This window comes from Lepus europaeus, chromosome 23, assembly GCF_033115175.1.
Source record: "Lepus europaeus isolate LE1 chromosome 23, mLepTim1.pri, whole genome shotgun sequence".
In the NCBI taxonomy this organism is placed as follows: domain Eukaryota; kingdom Metazoa; phylum Chordata; class Mammalia; order Lagomorpha; family Leporidae; genus Lepus; species Lepus europaeus.
In genome coordinates, this window is record NC_084849.1 from 18,610,673 (window position 1) to 18,631,816 (window position 21,144).

Sequence of the window (21,144 nt, forward strand, 5' to 3'; positions counted from 1 at the left end):
CTTGGAGTCAGGTTGCCCTGGGTTTCAGCCTCCGCAGGGTGACCTTGAATTTGTTGGTGCGATTTAAAAATTCCAGGAAGTTCCAAAAAGCAAATCGTGGCTGCACACGGAGCACTCTGTTGGATCCGTGTGGATGCAGGGAGCCCTCCCACTGCGTCGCAGACTCTCAGACTCTCCAGCTCTCTGAGCCACGCTGTTCACCTCGTGTCTCACTCATGTAGCATGCGGTTGGGCTGCTGCTGGCGGCGTCAGTGCCAAACACCCACAGAGGCTGTTCCTGGTCACCACCCCGTAAACAGCACAGGTGACAACTGTTGACACAGCCCTGCTGGTGTCTCCGCTGTTGGAGGTCACCGGTACAAAGGAGGATTTGCGTAAATTCCATGTGAACACAACACCACGTGGCACATAGGGCTTGAGTGTCCTGGGATTTTGGTACCCATGGAGCGTCCTGGAGCCAATGCCCATGGACACTAGGGGGCACGTGTGTTGTTAGTATGCTCAGACACAGTCGGTGGTCAAAGCTTCTAGAGTGGGCATCAGGAGCTTGGGTTTAGAGTCCTCACCTGCCACCGATTCGCCCTGTGATCGTGGGCAGGTTTTTCCATCTCCGGTTCCTCGGCTCCATCATCGGAGAAGTAGGTATAACATGCAGCCTGTTCCTCACAGGGCCGAGCAGAGAGCAAGGAGTTAACGAAGCAGGGAAAACCTAGACTTTGTGCATCCAGGGGTGGCCCCTGAGCAGGGCTCATGGGAGGGCTGCAGGTGCCGAGGCTGATGGTGGCTCCACTGGTTCCCCAGGGGTGCTGGAACAAGGTGCCCCAGCCTGGGTGGCTTAACTAACACACATCGAGGTCTCATGGTTCAAGGTCAAGGTGTTGGTGCGGTTGGTTCCTTTTGAGGACCGAGAGGGAGGGGTCTGTTTCCGGCTCCCTCCTTGGCTGATGAGTGATGTCTATCCTGTGTCTTCAGAGGGTCCTCCCTCCGTCTGCACCTGCGTCCCAGCAGCTGTGTCAGCCTCGGGCCCTGCCTGGGATCCACTGGACCTTGTTTCAGCTTAATCACCTCTGCCAAGGTCGTCTCCAAATGCAGCCACAGGCAGAGAGGCAGGGAGTAAAGATTCCAACCTGTGAGTCTGGGGGTCGGGGAGAAGACAACTCAGCCTGTAATGGAGGGGAAGGGGGTGCTGCAGGACCTGCTTTCCAAGGGTGGGAGGGGAAAGACGAGGGAAAGCAGGCCAAGGAGGTGATGGCCTCCTTGGGGTGGGGCAGGTCTTAGAGGTAAACTGAGCCCCGAGGGGTGGTGGCAGCCTGAGGGCACCTGTTGGTTGGTGGCAGAGCTAGAGCTTCGCAAGCTGGCTTCCCCGCCCCCTTCCTGAGTTCTGGGAGAGAGAGAGTGCGCTCAGGATTTGCCACATGTCCGGAGGAAGCGCCTGGCTTCCTTTTGGGGACATGGAGCAGATGGGGCCCGGCAGTGTCCATGCTCACTGTGGGGAAGCAGGCAGGCAGGGGGCAGGGCCCCTGCGTCAGAGGGCGACAGGCAGATGGCCACCTCTGAAGAACTCCGGGACATTGGCAGGAGGGCCAGAGCCTATGTAAGACAGGCTGGCCCGGGAAGGGCCGGTGCCTACCCGTGTGGGGGGTTTTCAGTCATATCAGCATTGAACCTGATGGCTGTCCCATACTGTGGCCCATCAGACGGGCCGGGCCGTGGCTCAGAATGGAAGAACTGTTTCTCTTGGCTTCTGCCTGCAGACCAAATCTGGCCCTCCACTTGTTTTTGTAAATAAAGTTTTATTGGGGACACAGCTATATCCATTCATTTATGTGTTGTCTGTGGTTGCTTTTGCTACAGAATGATTTGGTCTGGCTCTGCCAAGGCATCTGCCATCGGGATTCAAAGTTCAATAAATCTATAGCAGGTTGCTTTTGACATTGACAATTTTGCATGGCCCACAAATGATGTTATAAATATCCAAAGACCCATAGCAGAAAAAGTTGGCCCACCCCTACCCATATCTTTACGGAAAAAAAAAAAAAAAAAAAAACTACTGACCCTTCTTCCTGTGCTGTGGAATCTGGAGTCCTGGTGGCAGGCCTGGCCCTAGAATTTCCTGGCGTGCCCTCTGCCCTCAGCCTCTCGGTGTGCTCCTCCATCAGTGCGGAGAGGATTAACCTGAAGTTGCTGTGTGATTGCACAGTGAGATAGGGAAGGGGAGGGAGCTTTTGCATTTGGTGTCCCTAGGGCATGGCTTCCAGGACTCCTGCACATACCAAAATCTACAGATGCCCAAGTCCTTCATATAAAATGGCGTTGCTTGTGCATATACCCCACACACATCCTCACTGATACTTTACTTTTAAAATTTTTATTTATTTGAGAAGTGGACAGACAACTCCCATCTTGCTAATTCACTCCCCAAGTGCCTGGGGCCCGGCCAGACCAAAGCCAGGAGCTGGGAACTCTGTCTGGGTGGCAGGGACCCAGGTACTTTAGCCAATGCCTGCTGCCTCTCAGAATCCATGTCTGCAGAAAGGTGGAGTCAGGAGTGGGGCTGGGACTTGAACCCAGGCATGGAATTCGGGTGTCACAAGCAGTATCTGAACCGTTCCTGCCTCCTGCTAGTACTTTGTCATCTCTAGGCGACTGGTAGTACCTAATCCAATGTAAACAGTTGTTACATTAGGGAAAAGTTTGTGCCTGTTCATTGCAGATGTAATTTTTTTCTCAAACGTTGTCTATCAAAGTTGCTTGAACCCAAGGGTGCAGGACCCCTGGGTACCGAGAGACAAATGTATTTGCTGTTGTCTGTATTCGATCTGTAACCCCCTACCCTCTTCAGTTTCAAGGCTGCACCCTCCAGACTGCCCCTGAGGGTGCTGTTTCCTCTCTAAGGCTACTTTGCTTGTTCTCCTTACCCTGACTTCTCCTGCGTCCTGGTGCCTGACGAGCAGCCAAGTGGGCCGCCTGGACCAGGGGTGACTCGTTCCAGGGCGGCAGCGGCGTCCTTAGTGTTGTGTTAGTCCATTCTCATCTCTCGGGTGAAATGCCTGAGGCAGGGGAGAGATGACCCAGATCAGAGTCTTGGAGGCTGCAAGTCCAAATGGCGTTGGTGCAGGCTCTGCTGAAGGTCCCTGCTGGGAGCATCACCTCCTGCAGGTGGCAGTGGTGGGAGATCAGGTCAGCAAACAGGAAGCCAGAGAGGCTGGGTGGGGCCAGGCTCAGGTCTTTATGACCACCCTCTGTGTTCCGGGAGAACTCCACTAATCCCTTCCAAAGACACACCCCCGCTTGACCTAAGAACCCCCTCTTAAAGGTTCCACACCACCTCCCAGGCTCACCACCGCAGCCTCCAACACACATGCCTCTGGGGGACACATTTACACTATAGCTGAACCACAGCATCATTGTCAATATTAAAAGGCCCTGTTTCTTGAGCACATATGACGTAGCAGGCACTATGCAAGTGCTTTACCCATGTTGCCTCATTCCAGCCTCAGCCTAGGAGGCACGCATTTGTGCAATATGTAGGAGGTGGGTGTCCACTTGGTTCATAGTTATGGAGTGCCTGCTGTGCACTGTGCCCACTTGTAGGTCTTGAGAATAGAATGCATGACATAGCTGTGAGTGGCATGGAGTTCCTGGCCTCACAGCATGCAGGCTCACTGAATTAGCCAGGGAATAAAGCCAAGTAAACAAAACATGTAGTGTGGTGGAGGAAATAAAGAGGAAAAGGGGAGGTTGAGTGTTGGGCAAGGGATGCAGTTTTTGAAGACCTATTTGAAAATCAGACTGGCAGGAAGGGAGAGGGAGGGAGGGCGGGAGGGAAGGAAGAGGAGGAGGAGGAGGGGAGAGAGAGAGAGATTGAGATTGAGATTGATTGTCCACCTGCTGGTTCATTCCCAAATGGTCACAATGGGCAGGACTGAGCCAGGCCAAAGCCAGGAGCCTGGAACTTCATCTAGGTCTCCCACGTGGGTGCAGGGGCCCAGGCACTTGGGCCGTTATCTGCTGCTTTCCGAGGCACGTTCGTAGAGAGCTAGATTGGAGACAGAGCAGCCAGCGCTCTGTTCCACTTAATGCAGAGCCAGTGCTCTGAACCAGCGCTCATACAGGATGCCAGCATCACAGCTGGTGGCCTGACCCTCTGTTCCACCACGCCAGCCCCAGGGGATTCAGTTTTCAATAGGATGATCAGGGAAGGTGACACCTGGGTGCAGAGTTGAGCCATGTGGAGGAGAGGGAGCGAGCATTCCAGGTAAGGGTAGCTGTCTGTGCAAAGGACATGACATGGGGCTGTGCCTGCTGAGTTGGGCAAGCAGGCGGAAGGCTGGTGTGTGCGCACTGAGTGACAGGAGCAGTAGGGGAGGGGGCTCAGGAGATCAGGGGAGCGTCCAAGTCAATCAGGCCCAGATGAGAAGCTTCTGAATAGAGGAGAGATCTTTTTTTCCTTGCTGAAAAATATTTATTGATATGAACACTAATCTGTGTACATTTTTAGCTAGAAAATAGAGAAATTCATAGGATATTTTTTCCTGCTTAGCCATTTTTAAATGTACAGTTTAGGAGTATTGAGTACATTCACACTGTTAGCCAATGTCCAGAAATTTCTTTAGCTTGCAAAGTGGAGCTTTATGCCCGTGGAGCAATAGCTGTCGATTTCTGTATCACTCTAGCCCCTGACAAGCACCCCTCTGTGTCCTGTGTCTGTGATGGTGGCTGCCCTGGTCGCCCGGTGTGAGTGGGAAATGGCTGGTTTCACTTTGCGTCATTCCTCAAGGTTCGTCCATGGGGTAGCAGCTGCCAGAATTCCCTTCCTTGTTAAGGCTGCATCACATCCCATTGTGTGGATTGAGCACATTTTTCACATCTTTCCCTAGTGCACACCTGAGTTACCCCTATACTTTTGACCACTGTGATTAACGCTGTCATGAACATGAGAGCCCAGGTGTCCTTTGGAGACCCTGCCTTTAATTCTTTTGGCTTTATACCCATAGATGGAGTTGCTGGGTCCCACGCTAATCCTGTTGAATTTCTTGTTCACCATAGCAGTTGTGCCATCTTAGATTCTCACCAGTGCTGTGCAAGACACCCAGCTTCTCCACATTCCTACCCTCACCTGCTGTTTGCTACTTTTCAGCAGTAACCATCCTAATAGGTGTGAGGTGGTTTTGATTTGCACCATCCTCATGTTCGTGTTGAAGTCTTGTCGTGTGTTTGTGGGCCATTTGTATATTCCTTCAGACAAATGTCTATTCCAGTCCTTTGCCCATTTTGGAATCGGAGTTTTGTTGTAGGGTAGGAGTTCTTCATCGATCCTGGACCCCTTGATAGATGTATGACCTGCAAGTATCTTCTTCCGTTGCCTTTTTCATTCTGTGTCTTGTTACACTTAATGCATAATTTAAAACAATTTTTTATGTCGTCCAACTTCCCTATGTTATCTTTGTTGCCTCTGTTTTTGATGTTATGTCCAAGAGGTCGTTTTTTTAAAGATTCATTTATTTGAAAGAGTTACTCAGAGAGAGAAGGAGAGGCGGCGGGCGGGGTGGGTGTCTTCCATCCTCTGGTTTACTCCCCAATTGGCTGCAACGGCTGGAGCTGTGCCAGTCCGAAGCCAGGAGCCTCTTCCGGGTCTCCCATGTGGGTGCAGGGGCCCAAGGACATGGCCATCTTCTTCTGCTTTCCCAGGCCACAGCAGAGAGCTGGATCAAAAGTGGAGCAGCCGAGACTTGAACCGGCACCCATATGGAATGCCAGCACAGCAGGAGGAGGCTTTACCTGCTATGCCACAGTGCTGGCCCCAAGGTCATTATTAAATCTAAGGTCATGAAGCTTCCCTCATATATTTTCTGCTAGTGTTTTTATGGTTGGAGCGCACATGGTGAGGCCTTTGATCCATTTTGAGTTGATTTTCACATCCGGTAGGAGATAGGGGTCCACCTTCATTTTTTGACATATAGAGATCCAGTTTCCTCAACACTGTTGAAAAACTTGTCTTTTCTTCAAGGAATGGTCTTGGCACCCCCTTCTTAGAAACCACTTTATCATACAAGTGAGGTGTGTGTGTGTGTGTGTCTCTATATCTCAGAACTGCCCTGTTTTGATGACTGTTTACTGTAATTTTGAAATCAGGAAGCGTGCATCCTCCAACTTGTTCTTTATCAATACTGTCTTGGTCATTCAGGGTTCCTCGAGATTCCGTATGAATTTTAGGATAGATTTCAATGGATTTCAATGAATCTGTAAATTGCTTTGATGCTGTTAATATTGTAACAATATTGAGTCTTCGAGTTCATGAACATGGGGATGCCTTTCCATTTATTTGTATCTCATACAGTGTTTTGGAGTTTATAGTCTCTGGCTTCCTTGGCTATGTTTACTACTAGATTTTCTTTAACATTCTATTTTATTTATTTGAAAAGGAGAGAGAGAGAGAGGGAGATCATCCATCCAATGGTTTATTCCCCTAATGATTGCAATGGCCAGGGCTGAGCCAGGCCAAAGCTAGGAACTTCATTCTTGTCTCCCACTGGGTGCAGGCACCCAAGCAGTTGGGCCATCGTCCACTGCTTTCCCAGGTACATTAGCAGTGAGCTGGATCAGAAGTGGAGCAGCTGGGACTCAAATTGGTGCCCATATTGGATGCCAGCATTGCAGGCAGCAGCTTAACCAGCTATGTCACAATGCTAGCCCAGATGTTTTTTTTTGCTTTGTTTTGTTTTGTTTTTGATAGGCAGAGTGGATAGTGAGAGAGAGAGAAAGGTCTTCCTTTTTGCCGTTGGTTCACCCTCCAATGGCCGCTGCGGCCGGCGCATCGCGCTGATCCGAAGCCAGGAGCCAGGTGCTTTTCCTGGTCTCCCATGGGGTGCAGGGCCCAAGCACTTGGGCCATCCTCCACTGCCTTCCCGGGCCATAGCAGAGAGCTGGCCTGGAAGAGGGGCAACTGGGATAGAATCCGGCGCCCCAACTGGGACTAGAACCCGGTGTGCCGGCACCGCAAGGTGGAGGATTAGCCTGTTGAGCCACGGCGCCAGCCGCCCAGATGTTTTTTAAAAATGTATTGTAATTATTTTTAATTTGAGAGAAGGGGGGTGCAGGTAGAGACAGATAAGCCGAGACAGACAACTCCTGTCTGCTGCTTTACTTCTCAAGTGCCCCAGCTAGGGTTAGGGAACTCCATCCAGGTCTCTCACAAAGGTGGTAGGAACCCAAGTATTTGGGCAATAATCTGTCGCCTCCCAGGCACATTCGCAGGGAGCCAGATCAGAAGTGGAGGTGGGATTCAGCCCCAGGAACTGCCATATGGGATGTGGACATCCCAAGTGGCATAAAAACCCACCCCGGCAGGAGAATGTAGTGCCCTGAACAGGTGCTGTTCCAGCCAGGGCCGGAGACCGGTGGTAAGAGGAGGCAGATGTGGATCCAGGCGTGTGGCTGGTATTTATCACAGCCACACAGTGCGCCAGGCTCTGTGCTCAGCACGTGTTCATTACCCTATCAGTCCTTTAACCAATGAGAAAACTTAAGGTTCCAAGAGGTGATGTAACCTGCCTGAGGCAGCACAGCCAGCAGCGACAGGGCCAGGATAGGGCAGCCAGAGCCACAGTGAGAACAGTGTTTGCAGTTTGAATTCCAGCTCTGTTCCTTTCCAGCTGAATGACCTGGGATGGGCCACTTTCAAACCTCAGTTTCCACATCTGTAAAATTGGACCAATTGCCTGGGCCTCCCTGTAGCACTAGAGAGGCTGCCAGCCAAGCCCAGCTTGGAGCGCGCCAAGCCCGGAGGTTGGGAGCTGTTCACAGGGATGGTGCTGACTTAGCTGTGTGCGGCGAGGGCAGTGTGCCAGCTCTGCCATGTGCTTTTCCAGAGAAGGTGGCCAGGGCTGCTCTGAGTCCTGTCTTCAGGAGGGAGAGACTGGGCCCACTTGCAGACAGGTGTGTTCATTTGCTGTGGAGGTGCCTGGGGTGGGAGCAGCTCAGGGCTTTGCTCCCTCACCCCCATGCTGGAGCCCTGGGGCTGGAGGCCGGGATCCTGGGACAGACATTGAGGATCAGCTCTTTCCACTTGCTCAGTGTCACGGTAGGAGAACTGAGATCCAGAGAGGAGAAGGGCTTTGCCCAAATCTCAGGAAGAGTGTGGGCCGATTGAGACCCGAGATCCAGCAAGGCAGGAGGGTGTTCAGGCTGCCCCAGTGTCCACTGCACAAGCAGGGGCGTGGCTGCCCAGTGCGCTCTGTCCCCCATGCCTTGCATGTTGGAAGCTCTCGGGAAGTATTGGTCGAGCGAATGAGTCTGGTGAGAGAATGCACACAGCCCACGGGTGTGCAGCCCCAGCTGGAATCTGCCTGTGCTCCCGGCCAACTCCCTGGGCAAGTCACTTGCTCCTGTTGAGCCCCTCCTTCCCTAAATACAATCACAAACCCACTTGGTAGGTGCCCGGGCAGGGGTCTGAGCCTGGTCTACTGCATTTCAGGGCTGAATTTTTTTTTTGAAAGATTTATTTGAAAGGCAGAGTTACAGAGCGGCAGAGGCAGAGAGAGAGAGAGAAAGAGAGAGAGCGGTCTTCCATCCACTGAGTCACTCCCCAGATTGCCACAACAGCCAGTGCTGCGCCGATCCAAAGCCAGGAGCCAGGAGCTTCTTCCAGGTCTTCCACGTGGATGCAGGGGCCCAAGGACTTGGGCCATCTTCTACTGCTTTCCCAGGCCATAGCAGAGACCTGGATCAGAAGTGGAGCAGCTGGCACTCAAACAGGCGCCCATATGGGATGCCAGCACTGCAGGCGGCGGCTTTACCCACTACGCCACAGCTCCGGCCCCAGGGCTGATTTTTAACAGGACACTCCCGGGATTCCCTTTTCTACCTGGTTCATTCATTCATCCGCTCATTGGGAAGAGTTTCTTGAGCACCTGCTGTGTGGCAGGCGCTGTTTCTGGCTCTGTGTGGTCCAGCCACGAATAAGGCAGATGAAGTTTCAGCCCTCGTGGAACTTCTAGAGGGAGAGACAGACAGTAAACTGGTCACAGGACAAGGGGGTGGCGGGTGCTCTGAGGAGCTGAATGGGAATGGGGGGGGGGGGGCAGGGCTGCCTCCGGGGATGCGATCGGGGAAGGAGACGACGTTCTCTGTGGCATCTGAAGAAAGCATCGTTCCGCGGTGCAGAAAGCCTGAGCGGATAAACGCGTGGGAGCCCAAGACCTGTCGTGGAGGGGCGAGGACAGTGGGGAGGGAAGCGATTAGCAGGTTGCCCCAGGCCACCGGAAGAGGCTCACGGGGAGGGCACAGCCCTCCGGGCCCCTCCCCCTCCGGCCGCCTCTGCCTTCCAGGTGAAGCAGATCATGGAGGAGGCCGTCACACGCAAGTTTGTGCACGAGGACAGCAGCCACATCGTCTCCTTCTGCGGTGAGTCCGCGGCCAGGGAACCTGGCTTCTTTCTCAGGGTGGGGGTGGGGGGGCCGCTGGCTCGGGGAGGAGATGTCTTTGAATCAGGGCTCTCCCATCAGCCTGGTTGGCTTTGGAGCGGCAGAGCCATTTTCTGATGGCACAGGGGCTCTGGGCAGGCAGGGGAGGGGAGCTTTGGAACCAGGGAGGAGCGGGGAGGAGCTGTGAGTGGGGGCAGCAGAGATCACAGCGGTGGGGATGGCTGTCCACTCCCCAGGGCTCTGTTCACACCCGAAGCCAGGAGCAGCCTCACCTCTTGGGCATGGGATCCGTGTCCCTTCCTGGCCCTGCCCACGGCTATTGCCAAGTAAAGAGAGAGTGAGCATGTAGATGGAGACTTTTAAAAATAGATAAGTGAATTAAGAGACACTGACCTTCTGTGGGATCATGTGTGGCTGGCTCAGCGAAGGAGCAGGCCTGGGGCTCAGCATGTGGGGTCTCGTTGGGCCGGGACCCAGACTTCTCTTCTTGACCCATCTCTGCTCTGAAGGTTTCAGAAATAACCGTGCTGCCAGCTCCTTTCTGTGCTGTGACAGTGGCTACACACACATGTGGTGTGTGCCTGCAGTTAGGACCCAGCCCAGAGCCCGTGAGCGTGCAGAAGTGGGCCATTCGTTCCATTCTCCCTGCAGCATGCTTGTATCCTAACTGTCCGTCCACAGGGAGGGGCAGGACCGAATCCCCCACTGTGATCTTGGCCTTGAAGGAAAGGCCTGAGCCAGGAGATCTAGCTGGCCCTGTCGGCTCCCACGCGGATGGCTGGATGCCACCCCACCAGGACCCACAATGTGCTGAGCTCGCTCTGTGAGCTGGGGCGGGGGAACGCTGACCTGCCAAGCAGACCTGGGTTCAAATCCCACCTCTGCCACTTCCTTGTTGTGGGATTTTTCAAAAGTGAGATGTGTTTATTCAAACCTTTAAAAAGTTCTTGGGGAATGGACTTAAAAAAATAAGTTACTTGTGGTGCAAGAAACACTGAGATCCATGCATAGGAGGGGTCTTCAAAAAGTAGATGAAAAGTGTGTCCTGGGAAAAAACTCTGCATGGATTTCAGCGTTTCTTAAATCCAAAATAAACTTGTCTTTTAATTCCATTTTTCCACGAAGTTGTTCCAAGTGTCTTGTATATAACATCTGCATATACCAGTGTGTAAGTGCATACACACACACAGATGTTTAGGCATGACCTATGTATGTGGAATTACATGTTTCCAACATTTAAATGTTTTTCTAGACATTTTTATTTGCAAATAAAATAATACATGTGTGCAGTCAGGACTTGCTAGCATACCTGCCCACTGAAGCCTGAGGCGAATAGACAGTGATAAGAGGCGATAGTAATTGTGTCACTCTGATGATGGCTTTGGGCTGGGAGAAATCTGGCCGCAGTGCATGAAGCCTGGAGAATCCCCTGCAGCTCTCTCTTACCCGTTGCTCCTTGCAAGCCATTGACGAAAAGCATTGAACCTGAAGAACCACAAACCTGAAGAACAGAGTCGCTCATTTCCATATAAACAAATGAGAAGCACTGGGTATTAAATGTAAGAGAGCCCCACCCAGAATATTGTAAACCCATGGGCAGATCTGGCAAGATCCGGACATCGGCTCAAAACCAAACCGTTGCTAACTCAGAGAAGACAAGCGGTTGACTCCAGACTTTTCAGGCTTCCTCCCTACCTGAGGCATGACCTTGGCCGAGCTCTTGGCCCCAGGAGCTCGCTGTTCCGTGAAGGGCCACTGACTGAGAGCTAGATCTGTCACTCTCTGGCTTTGGTCAGGGGCATTAGACCAGGCGGATGGTAGCAGTTACGTGACACCAGCAGGTGCCCAAGACAGAGTGGCTCTTGGTAAACGCTCACTGCTCCCGAAGCATTGATTCTGTGCACGGCTGTATGAGTGTGAGCTCCGGGTCTGCTGCGCACGACCACAGCCAAGAAGAGACAGGGCTGTTGAAAGTGCCGGAAGTAAGAAATGGCTCCCTCGGGGCCAGACGTCTCAGGAGAGCGCACTGGCGCCCAGCGAGGGAAAGTCATTGGTGACTTAGGGAGAGAGCCCAGGTCTCTCTCTGAAAAGTGCTGGGCAGAACCTCCAGAGGGAGACCAGGAATGGGAAAATTAGGACAAAGTGTTCCCTTTAAAAGCCCATTTTGGAAGCACAGATGTTGTGGTACAATGTGGGCGCAGCACTGAGTTTGAATCCTGGCTCCATCACTCACTGGTTGGGTGGCCCTGGGAAATGCAGTTTTGCTTTCTGAGCCTCAGTCTCCACGTCTGATAAATGGGAATAACTTTCCTCTGTTCCCTGCCAGGGCAGAGAGTGAGTGGGATCCCTAAGTGTCAGCCCACCCCGTAGGGAGCAGCTTTAGTGACGATGTGATTCTTTGGCCCACATGAAGCCCAGCAGTCACGCGGCCCTGTCTCCCCTCGCTCTCCGACAGAAATGACAGCCATTGTCTGTGCTTTTCCCTACCATGCTGTCCTGAGTCCTGTGACTCTAGGGGTCCCCACTCTCCAGGGTGCTTCCCGTCTGACACGGTGCAGGGGCTCCTGGGGGTGGGGCGGAGCCCGCTGACCGCCTGGTCCCTCGTCCCCGCAGCGGCCGTGGAGGCCTGCGTGCTGCACGGGCTGCGGCGGCGGGCGGCCGGCTTCCTGCGCAGCAACAAGATCGCGGCGCTGTTCATGAAGGTGGGCAGGAGCTTCCCGCCGGCTGAGGAGCTGAGCCGCAAGGTGCAGGACCTGGAGCAGCTGATCGAGAACGCGTGAGTGTGGCGTGAGGGGTGCAGGCTGGGGAGGTCCCCCGGCGACAGTGCAGGCTCCACAAGAGCTCGAGCCTCCCGGCGTTCTCCTTTCTGCTCCTGAAACCCAGCGGACTCTCTCCTACCACAGGGCCTTTGCACGTGCTGTGGCCACCTCCAGGCCATCCTGGTCACCCATTCCTGGTTCCTCGTCACCATTCAGACCTCCCACAGCCAGCGAATTCCAATTCTCACTCCAACTTCTCTCCTTTTTAAAAAAGATTTAATTTTTTTTGAGAATAGAGTGACAGAAGGAGATATACACACATACAATCTCTCTCTCTCTCTCACACCCACACCCACACCCACACCCACACCCACACACACACACACACAGAGATCTTACATCCACCTGTCGAAACCATGAGCCAAGAACTCCATCCTGGTCTCCCATGTAGGTAGCAATGGCCCAAGTGCTTGAGCCGTCACCTGCTGCACCCTAGGGACACTGGCAGAAAGCTGGGTCAGAAGTGGAATAGCGGGACCACCATCATGGTTAAGCTGCCACCGGTGACACTGGCATCCCATATGGGTGCTGGTTCATGTCTCGGCTGCTCCACTTCTGATCCAGCTCCCTGCTAATGCACCTGGGAAAGCAGTGGAGGATGGCCCAAGTGCTTGGACTCCTACACCCACATAGGAGACCCAGATGAAACTCCTGGCTCCTGGATTTGGCGTGGTACACCCCCAGCACCAGCCATTGCAGCTATTTAGGGAGTAAACCAGTGGATGGAAAAGACCTCTCTCTCTCTCTCTCTCTCTCTCCCCCTCTTCCCCCCTTCCCCTCTTCCCCCTCTCCCTCTCCCTCTCTCCCTCCCTCTCTAACTCTTTCAAATAAATAAAATCAATCATTAAAATAGAAGCAGAACAGCCAGGACTGTAAGTGGCACTTCAGTATGCAGTGCAGTGTTGCACATGGTAGCTTCACCAGCTGTGCCACCACTCCTGCCCCCTCTCCCCTGGGGTGCCACCAGCTGTGCCACCACACCTGCCCCATCTCCCCTGGGATGCCACACTGTTTGTTTTCCCTCCAGGGACTGTCACCGTCCGTAATCAGCCACTCACTCTGTTGTTTACTTGGCCGAGGCCCCACTGCCCCGTTGGCCATGAACTCCACATGAGCTGGCAGCCACATCACAGTATTCCCCCATTAGGTGCCCAGCACCTGGACAGTGTCAAGCACCTGGTAGAGGCCCAAGAAGTAGTGGCCACGGCCTGTTGTACATACAAGATGGTCTCTTCTGCATGGACCAGAAGCTGGGGCCTCTGGCTCAGTCTCACTCTGGGGCACCCACTGAGGGGCAGGGGTGATTTCGCTTGCTCGCCTTGGCGGCTGGTTGGGGAGGCTCATGGACTGAGTGGACGACCACACGTCTACAACCAGAGCCAGCCCCAGGGTCCTGACTGGACAGCCAAACCCCCAACCCGGGGCCAGGGTGGGGATGGCAGCTTGCTTTCCACTTCAGCTGGTGCAAGAGGCTGCCCAGAGACTGTGCCTGTGCATCCTGAGGAACCGCATGGATCGATTGGTCATGTCTGTCACGGGCAGGGGAAGGAAAGAGACAGGCAAGCCCCGTGTTTGCCATGTCTGTAATGGGTGATGTTTCTACTTCGCTGTGTGAGAAACAGCCCTTTCCCTGCTCGCAGGCCTGCCTGCCCCAAGGCTGCTGGCCAGAACTATAGAGCTTGGGATTTGGCTCTGCCAGCTCCCGTGGGGAACAACTTCTCAGCCGCCTGGTCTTCAGATGTCTTCCAGTGCATTGGCTAAATTCCCAGAGATTCACAGGTATCTTTTTTTTTTTTAAGATTTTATTTATTTATTAGAGAAATAGAGTTACAGACAGTGAGAGGGACAGACAGAGAGAAAGGTCTTCCCTCCACTGGTTCACTCCCCAAATGACTGCAATGGCTCAAGCTGTGTCAATCCGAAGCCAGGAGCCAGGAGCTTCCTCTGAGTCTCCCACGTGGTGCAGGGGCCCAAGCACTTGGGCCATCTCCCACTGCTTTCCCAGGCCATAGCAGAGAGCTGGAGTGGAAGAGGATCAGCCAGGACTATAACCAGGGCCCATATGGGATGCTGGTGTCACAGGCAGAGGATTAACCCACTGCGCCACAGCGCCGGCCCCTGCAGGTGTCTTCTTAAAGCATGGACTTCCATAATACGGGGGAAGAGTCTTCCTGATGGAGGAATTAGAGCTGCCCATGCCATGTGTTGAGGGAGAACCACTCACACACTTGCACCAGCACTTGTGCATGAACATACACACTGAGCCTTGTCCGTACGGCAGGCCCTGTGCAGACCCTGGAGACGCAGACGGGAGGAGGGTTCATGCTCGCCACCTGGTAGACACTCAGCAAGAGTTTCACTTGGTCTCCACAGGTGGAGGGAGCAGGAACCAGCTTTGGCTGGTCTGGGAGGGCTGTCCACAGGGCTGGCACACCCACGCTGAGCAAGGGGTCAGCCCAGGGATGGGATGGGAAGGAGGAAGAAACAGCAGCCGTGGGAAGGCTGCAGGTGAGAGCCTCAGGGCTCCTTAGACGTCTCTGGGCGGGTCATGGGCTGCGTGGGGCTAGGGGTCAGGAAATGCTGGGGAGGTGAGTGGGGCGTGGTCACGGAGCTCCAGCAGGGGAGGGTGTGGAGCTATGGGGGAAGGCGAGGGGGAGATATCCGTGTGCAAATCTGGCTGGGCCACCCGCAGTATATGAGTGTCTGTTCAACCACGTCTTCACACCCACGTAACCCATTTGCTAGCAGCAGTGTGGGCCCCTGTTTTTCGTTGCCAGCCCCTCGCTTCCCGAGAGACTGGACGTTTCTTATCTGCCCACTGACCCTGTGGGCTTCTTTTTTGAGTGTCTCTTCTCCTTTGTTGATCTTGAAGACGAAACCAGATCCAGGGCCTCCAGGAGAACGTGCGGAAGCTGCCGAAGCTGCCCAACCTGTCCCCGCTGGCCATCAAGCACCTGTGGATCCGCACGGCCCTGTTTGAGAAGGTCCTGGACAAAATTGTGCATTACCTTGTGGAAAACAGCAGGTGAGAGGGGCAGGCCAGACCTGGGTGTGCTCTGCTGCCACCTGCTGGCCTCCTGGGAATTGCACCCTCCTGCACAAAACTGCCTGTTCTTTTTCTCCTTGACACACACTTAAGTTTGACCATTTTTTAAAAGATATATTTATTTATTTGAAAGAGTTACACAGAGAGAAAAGGAGAGGCAGAGAGAGAGAGAGGTCTTCCATCTGCTGGTTCACTCCCTATTTGGCTGCAACGGCTGGAGCCGTGCTGATCTGAAGCCAGGAGCCTGGAGTTTCTTCCAGGTCTCCCACACGGGTACAGGGGCCCAAGGACTTGGGCCATCTTCTCCTGCTTTTCCAGGCCATAGCAGAGAGCTGGATCAGAAGTGGAGCAGCCGGGACTTGAACCAACGCCCATATGGGATGCTGGCTCTGCAGGTGGAGGCTTAGCCACTAGCCACAACACCGGCCCCTGACCATGATTTTTAAAATGCCTCCTGGATGTTTGACCCCAAGCCAGTCTTCTGTAGAAGTTTGGGGAGATTCAGGTGTTTCATAGCAGTGTAGGGTCTTCACTCTTAGGGAGGGATATACACATCTTTAATTTCTTCCTTCTCCCCATGGATTAAACTACGCGATAATTCTGTGGTCCTCGGAGAATCACTAAGTCTCTCTATGTCTCTTTTGGCAAATGAGACAGGAATCAATGCCATTCAAGAGAAGAAATGAGAAGGGAATTTTGTGAGAATGGAGCATGTTAAAAGCTCAGAGAAGTTTTTTCCTTTTGCTCAGCTTAATCTGATGTGAGGGTTTAAGAGTTTGACTCTTCTCGGATAAGCATCTATTCATGCAGTCACCCATCCAAAAAATACTTCATGACAACCTGCTGTGTTCCCCAACTAACCTGGGCGTTGAGGACACAGTGGTGATGGCTGTCACACTAAGGAGCTTCAGCAGTGTAACCATGAGAGCAGTGGGGAGCCACAGAAGAATCTGTAATCTGAGACTCCTCGAGAAGGAGAGACAGAGAAAGAACTACCTGAGAATCCCCCCATCTTTCAGTATAAAAAGTGCCTGTTTATCTTCACACACAGGTGGGAGAATTATTGAACACATTGCCCTGTGGTTGGCAACTATGTGTGAAGGCACAAAGTCCCTCTCCCACCAAGCTCATGTTCCAGGAAGAAAGCTGACAAATACTGATTGTGATAATGGGCGTCGTATGCGATGGTGCCGCAAGGGCCATGTGGTAGTGTCTGGACTCCTCCAGGCGGCCAGGGGCAGTACCTGGAAGGTGGCACAGTTACTCTTCCCTTTGAAGGTCAGGAGGGATCAGGCAGGTGAACGGGATGGGGACAGGAGAGTTCCCAGTGGAGGGGACAGCAGGTGCAAAGGCTTGGAGGTAGAAGAGAAAAGAAATCCAAGTTTTGTTAACTAGCTCTCCAGTGAGCCTTGTCTCTTCTAGTACATTGTGTGTTGGTAGCTTATTTATTACTACAATGAGACACCTGAGGCTACTAACTTTGTAAAGAGAAAAAAAGTTTATTTAGCTCAAAGTTTTGGAGGGTCAAGTCCAAGGTCAGCCCAACCCCATTGGTTAGGTATCTGGTGGGGGAGGTGGACAGCGATGGCAGAGTGTATGCTGGGGAGGGACCAGGTGGTGAGCCAGGAAGGAGAGAGAGGCTGGACCCGAAGCCAGGCTTTTAGAATAGCCCCCTGCAAGCACACACCCACCAAGGAACTTAGGGGCTCCTCCCACTGAGCCCACCTCCTAAACAACATAGCTGAGTTAAGTTTCCACACTCTTAGTGACATTAGCTTATGGCTCTGGGGTTTAAGGTCCTGCGTAAGGTCAGGGGGCCAAATCCAAGCGGTGAGAAATTGTCGTGGCCTCTGCCTCCTGCCCTGTGCGTGGGCCTGCGCCTTTGGTTTTGCCTTTGATGTGTGGCTTCAGTTGCCTGCTGAATAACGTGGTGGGAAGGAATTAGTGATTTACTTGAGCAGCAATATCAGCCTGCTTTTTTTCTCATCACACTTTTAATTTTGAAGTTTAGTTTTGCTAAAATTGAAGCTGCCAAATCAGTGCCGAGTATGAGTCACCTACACTGCGTAGTCTCAGTGCAATGATTGAAACCAGGAAGCTGATATTAGTAACGCTTCCAGTAGTCAACCGCTAACTGAACTTCACACTCTGTGTGGAGTTCAGCGCTTCTTACACGCACCCATTTTCCCCTTGGGATTTGGCTGTGTAAGATTTAATATAAATCCTTTCCTGTGGCCAGCACCGCAATTAGAATACAGAAAGGTTCCCTTCTAAGACACTTCCTTGAACTCCCTTTTAGAGTCGCATCTTGTCCCCAGCCCTGCCTGCTATTTTTTGAAAAGTTTTATTTATTTGAGAGGCAAAGAGACTGAGACAGGCAGGCACAGGACTCCCATGTGCTTGTTTGCTCCCCAAATGCTTGCAATAAACAGGAGTCAAAGCTTGGTGTCAGGAACTCAATCCAGGCCTCCCACGTGGGTGGCAGGGACCCAACTGCTTGAGCCATCACCACTGCCTCCTAGGATGTCCAGGAGCTGGAGCTGGGTCTTGAACCCAGGACGCAGGTGTCTTAATGAGCATCTTCAGCGCTAGGCTAAATGCCCATCCCCTGGCTGTCTTTGAAGGTAGCATCCCTAAGGCTAACGCTGGCATAACTGTGTTGAGTGTTGGCATAGAAACTGGGTAGCAGTGAAGTGGGGAGTGACTTGAGTACCAGCTTTAGGTCTGACACCAAAACGTGCAACGTTGATGAGCCAGTCTTGGGCTTGTCAAATCTGGATCATCTAATACCCTGGGTGACAGATTTCTCTGGGGTAAGAGCACAATGATGGTGCCACCATTTAGTGAGGATTTCCTGGCTGGGAGCTCTGTGCTGTTGTTAACAGACAGGACATCGTTGATTTCTTTCAGCAACCTGGGCAGGTGAATTCTGTTGTTCTTCCTGTTTTACTACCAAGGACACTAAAGCCCAGAGAAGTCAAATGACTAGCCGGCGACCACACAGCAAGCCGGGCGGTAGCTGAGCTGGGCTCCCACCCATTCGGACTCCAGATCCTGCTCTTTGAGGGCAAGAGCCATGCCAACTCGATGTAGCACAGTCCATCTGCCTGCTGTGTGGTCTCGAGCAAGTCACTTTTCCTTGCTAGGCCTGACATCTCTGGGAGGTCAGAATGACCTTGAAATTCTTGTAGGTTCTAGAGTGCATGGATTTTAATGACTTAGGAACCCCCACACTATAACAGAGAATCCTCAAGTCATTCGTTGGTGGGTTCAGCAGTCTTCTCATTGCTTGTCTCATTACTCTCACAATGGCAATGTCACGACGGCCTGTTAAGCAGGTGCACGCCGACCGCTGTGCCAAATGCCATTCGTCTCTTGTTTCTCTCAGAAGTCCTTCAAATAGCCCCATAAAACTCCTATTATTATTATCCCATCTGTGAAAAGGGATTGCTAAGCATAATAATAATCATTATTAATTATACAAGAATTATAGTAGCAGCGGAGGCTTTGAGTTGTCCCTGGGGATTGAACTCAGTCTGTCAGCGTGTGCACTCTGCTGGTCCCCCCCACACCTGCGTGTTCTTTCCTGTGTTGCTAGTAAATACTATGAGAAGGAAGCTCTCCTGATGGACCCCGTGGACGGCCCCATCCTCGCGTCCCTGTTGGGTGAGTGGGCTGGTGCTCAGGGGCAGCTCCTGAGGGCCCCTCCGCCCTCAGTCCAGCCTCACCCAGCAACTCCTACCTGTCGCTCGCTGTCCCTGGCTCCTTTGTTCTGGCCTCTTCTCTGGGGGACTCTGGAGTGTCCTCCCTGCCTGGTGGGGAGGGGTAGTGAGACGAAGGCGTGGCCCATCTGGTGGTCAGACGGGAGGGTGGACTTTTGGGAGCTCCAATTCCCAGCCCCATGTGCTCTGCAGTGGGGCCTTGCGCCCTGGAGTACACCAAGATGAAGACTGCTGACCACTTCTGGACGGACCCCTCGGCCGACGAGCTGGTCCAGCGGCACCGCATCCACAGCTCGCACCTCCGGCAGGACTCACCCACCAAGCGCCCGGCGCTCTGTGTGAGTCGGTGGGCAGTGGGGCCGTGGGACGGACTTGCGTCAAGGCTTGGACTTGGCCTGGGCGGGGGTGGAGAATGGGACAGGGGCCCTAAAAGTCACTTCGGGACTTGTCCCTGCTCCCTCTTGGTACCCAGATCCAGAAAAGGCATTCAAGTGGCAGCATGGACGACCGGCCGTCCCTGTCTGCCCGCGACTACGTGGAGTCCCTGCACCAGAACTCCCGGGCCACCCTGCTCTATGGCAAGAACAACGTCTTGGTTCAGCCGGTGAGAGTTCATGCTGGGCCTGGACCTTGTCCCGAGGGTCTGACTCCAGGTTATGTAACCCAGGTTCCCTCTGGCTCCAGACTGCAATCCATTTATCTGTCCCCCCAGCCACCTGCTCACTCATCTATCCATTCCTCCGTCTGCCAGCACCCACCTACCCATCATCCCTTCACCCGTCTGCCCACATCCACACATTCATTCATCCATTGATACGTCTGTTGGTGTCTCCTTCTGTTCCTGCATTCATCCACCCATCTATCCACCAATTGGCTGTCTTGTTCTCTATATCCCCCATCCCTCTATTTATACGTCCACCCATCATTCATTCATCCACCTGTCTATACTTATATCCATCCGTTCATCTGTTGGCCATTGTCTCCATCCATCCATCCACCCATCCATCCATTCGTCAACTCCTTCCTTCCTTCCTTCTCCCATCCACTTGCCCACCCATCCACCCACCCATTCATTTTAGTGTGCTTATTTTCCAGTTTATCTACTCACCCACTTGTCTATCCAGCCTTTTGTCCATCTATTCACTTTTTTAAAAAAAGATTTATTTAGTTATTTGAAAGAGCTACACAGAGAGAGTGGAGCTGTGCCGACCTGAAGCCAGGAGCCAGGTGCTTCCTCCAGGTCTTCCCACATGGGTGCAGTGGCCCAAGGACTTGGGCCATCTTCTTCTGCCTTCCCAGGCCACAGCAGAGAGCTGGATCAGAAGTGGAGTAGCCGGGACTTGAACCGGCACTTATACGGGATTCCAGCACTGTAGGCAGTGGCTTTACCCACTATGCCACAGCACTGGCCCCCATCTATTCACTCTTACTCTCTGATTTGGGTGTTAGGTGCTCAGGATCTAAGGATTATCATCTTCTTGACATACTTAACAAGCACTTTCACTGTAGCCTGCACTGCGTGGAGTGCTTTGGACTGTAGTACCTCGTTTAAACCTCCTAACACCTTTTGGAGGCAGGTGCCATCATTGTTGATGATGCTACGGAGGCCTATACCAGTGAAGTAGGAGGCAGGTTAGGCGTGGAATTTGGGCCAGCCAGTGCCAGAGTCTGTGCCACTCATCAGTTGCCCTCTGTTCCCCAGCAGTCAGCCAGGTGCCAGGGATGAGTGGCAAGCGAGGCACCCGCAGCCCCCACTCGTGCAGTGTCCTCTTTGTCCCTTCCCGTGGGCCCTTTGGTCGCAGGGTCAGTGTGGTGTTTGGCCTCAGCTGGGAGGAAGCAGAGGGAGGCAGCTACTCCAGCTCTGCTCTCTGGGTTTCAGCCACTGGCTCACCCTCGGCCACTCTCTCGTCCCTCTGGGCCTCAGTGGTACCAGACCCTATTTCCATAGATCTTAGGAGCCAAGAATGGGAGGTGCACCATTTTTAATGTGACCATCAAGAAATTAAAAAGTCTATTTAGATCATGTAGCTTTTCACTACTTAGGAATTTTAGCTCAAGCTTTTTTGAAAGAGCTCTCGGAGACTTTGTTGGACATAGGAAGAATCTTCCAGAAGTCCATGGACACGTATGTT

The 21,144-nt window shown here is 53.0% G+C and overlaps 1 protein-coding gene across 1 annotated transcript in view; it reads left to right on the forward strand.

Moving 5' to 3' along the window:
• The window catches only part of SGSM1 (small G protein signaling modulator 1), a 107,713-nt gene that overhangs the window by 35,965 nt on the left and 50,604 nt on the right, over positions 1–21,144 (forward strand). Inside the window, exons 4-9 of the mRNA XM_062182315.1 lie at positions 9,330–9,405; positions 12,039–12,201; positions 15,117–15,269; positions 18,889–18,956; positions 19,205–19,350; positions 19,485–19,616. Of these exons, the coding sequence (XP_062038299.1) occupies positions 9,330–9,405; positions 12,039–12,201; positions 15,117–15,269; positions 18,889–18,956; positions 19,205–19,350; positions 19,485–19,616 (738 nt within the window). The remainder of the gene's footprint in view (positions 1–9,329; positions 9,406–12,038; positions 12,202–15,116; positions 15,270–18,888; positions 18,957–19,204; positions 19,351–19,484; positions 19,617–21,144) is intronic.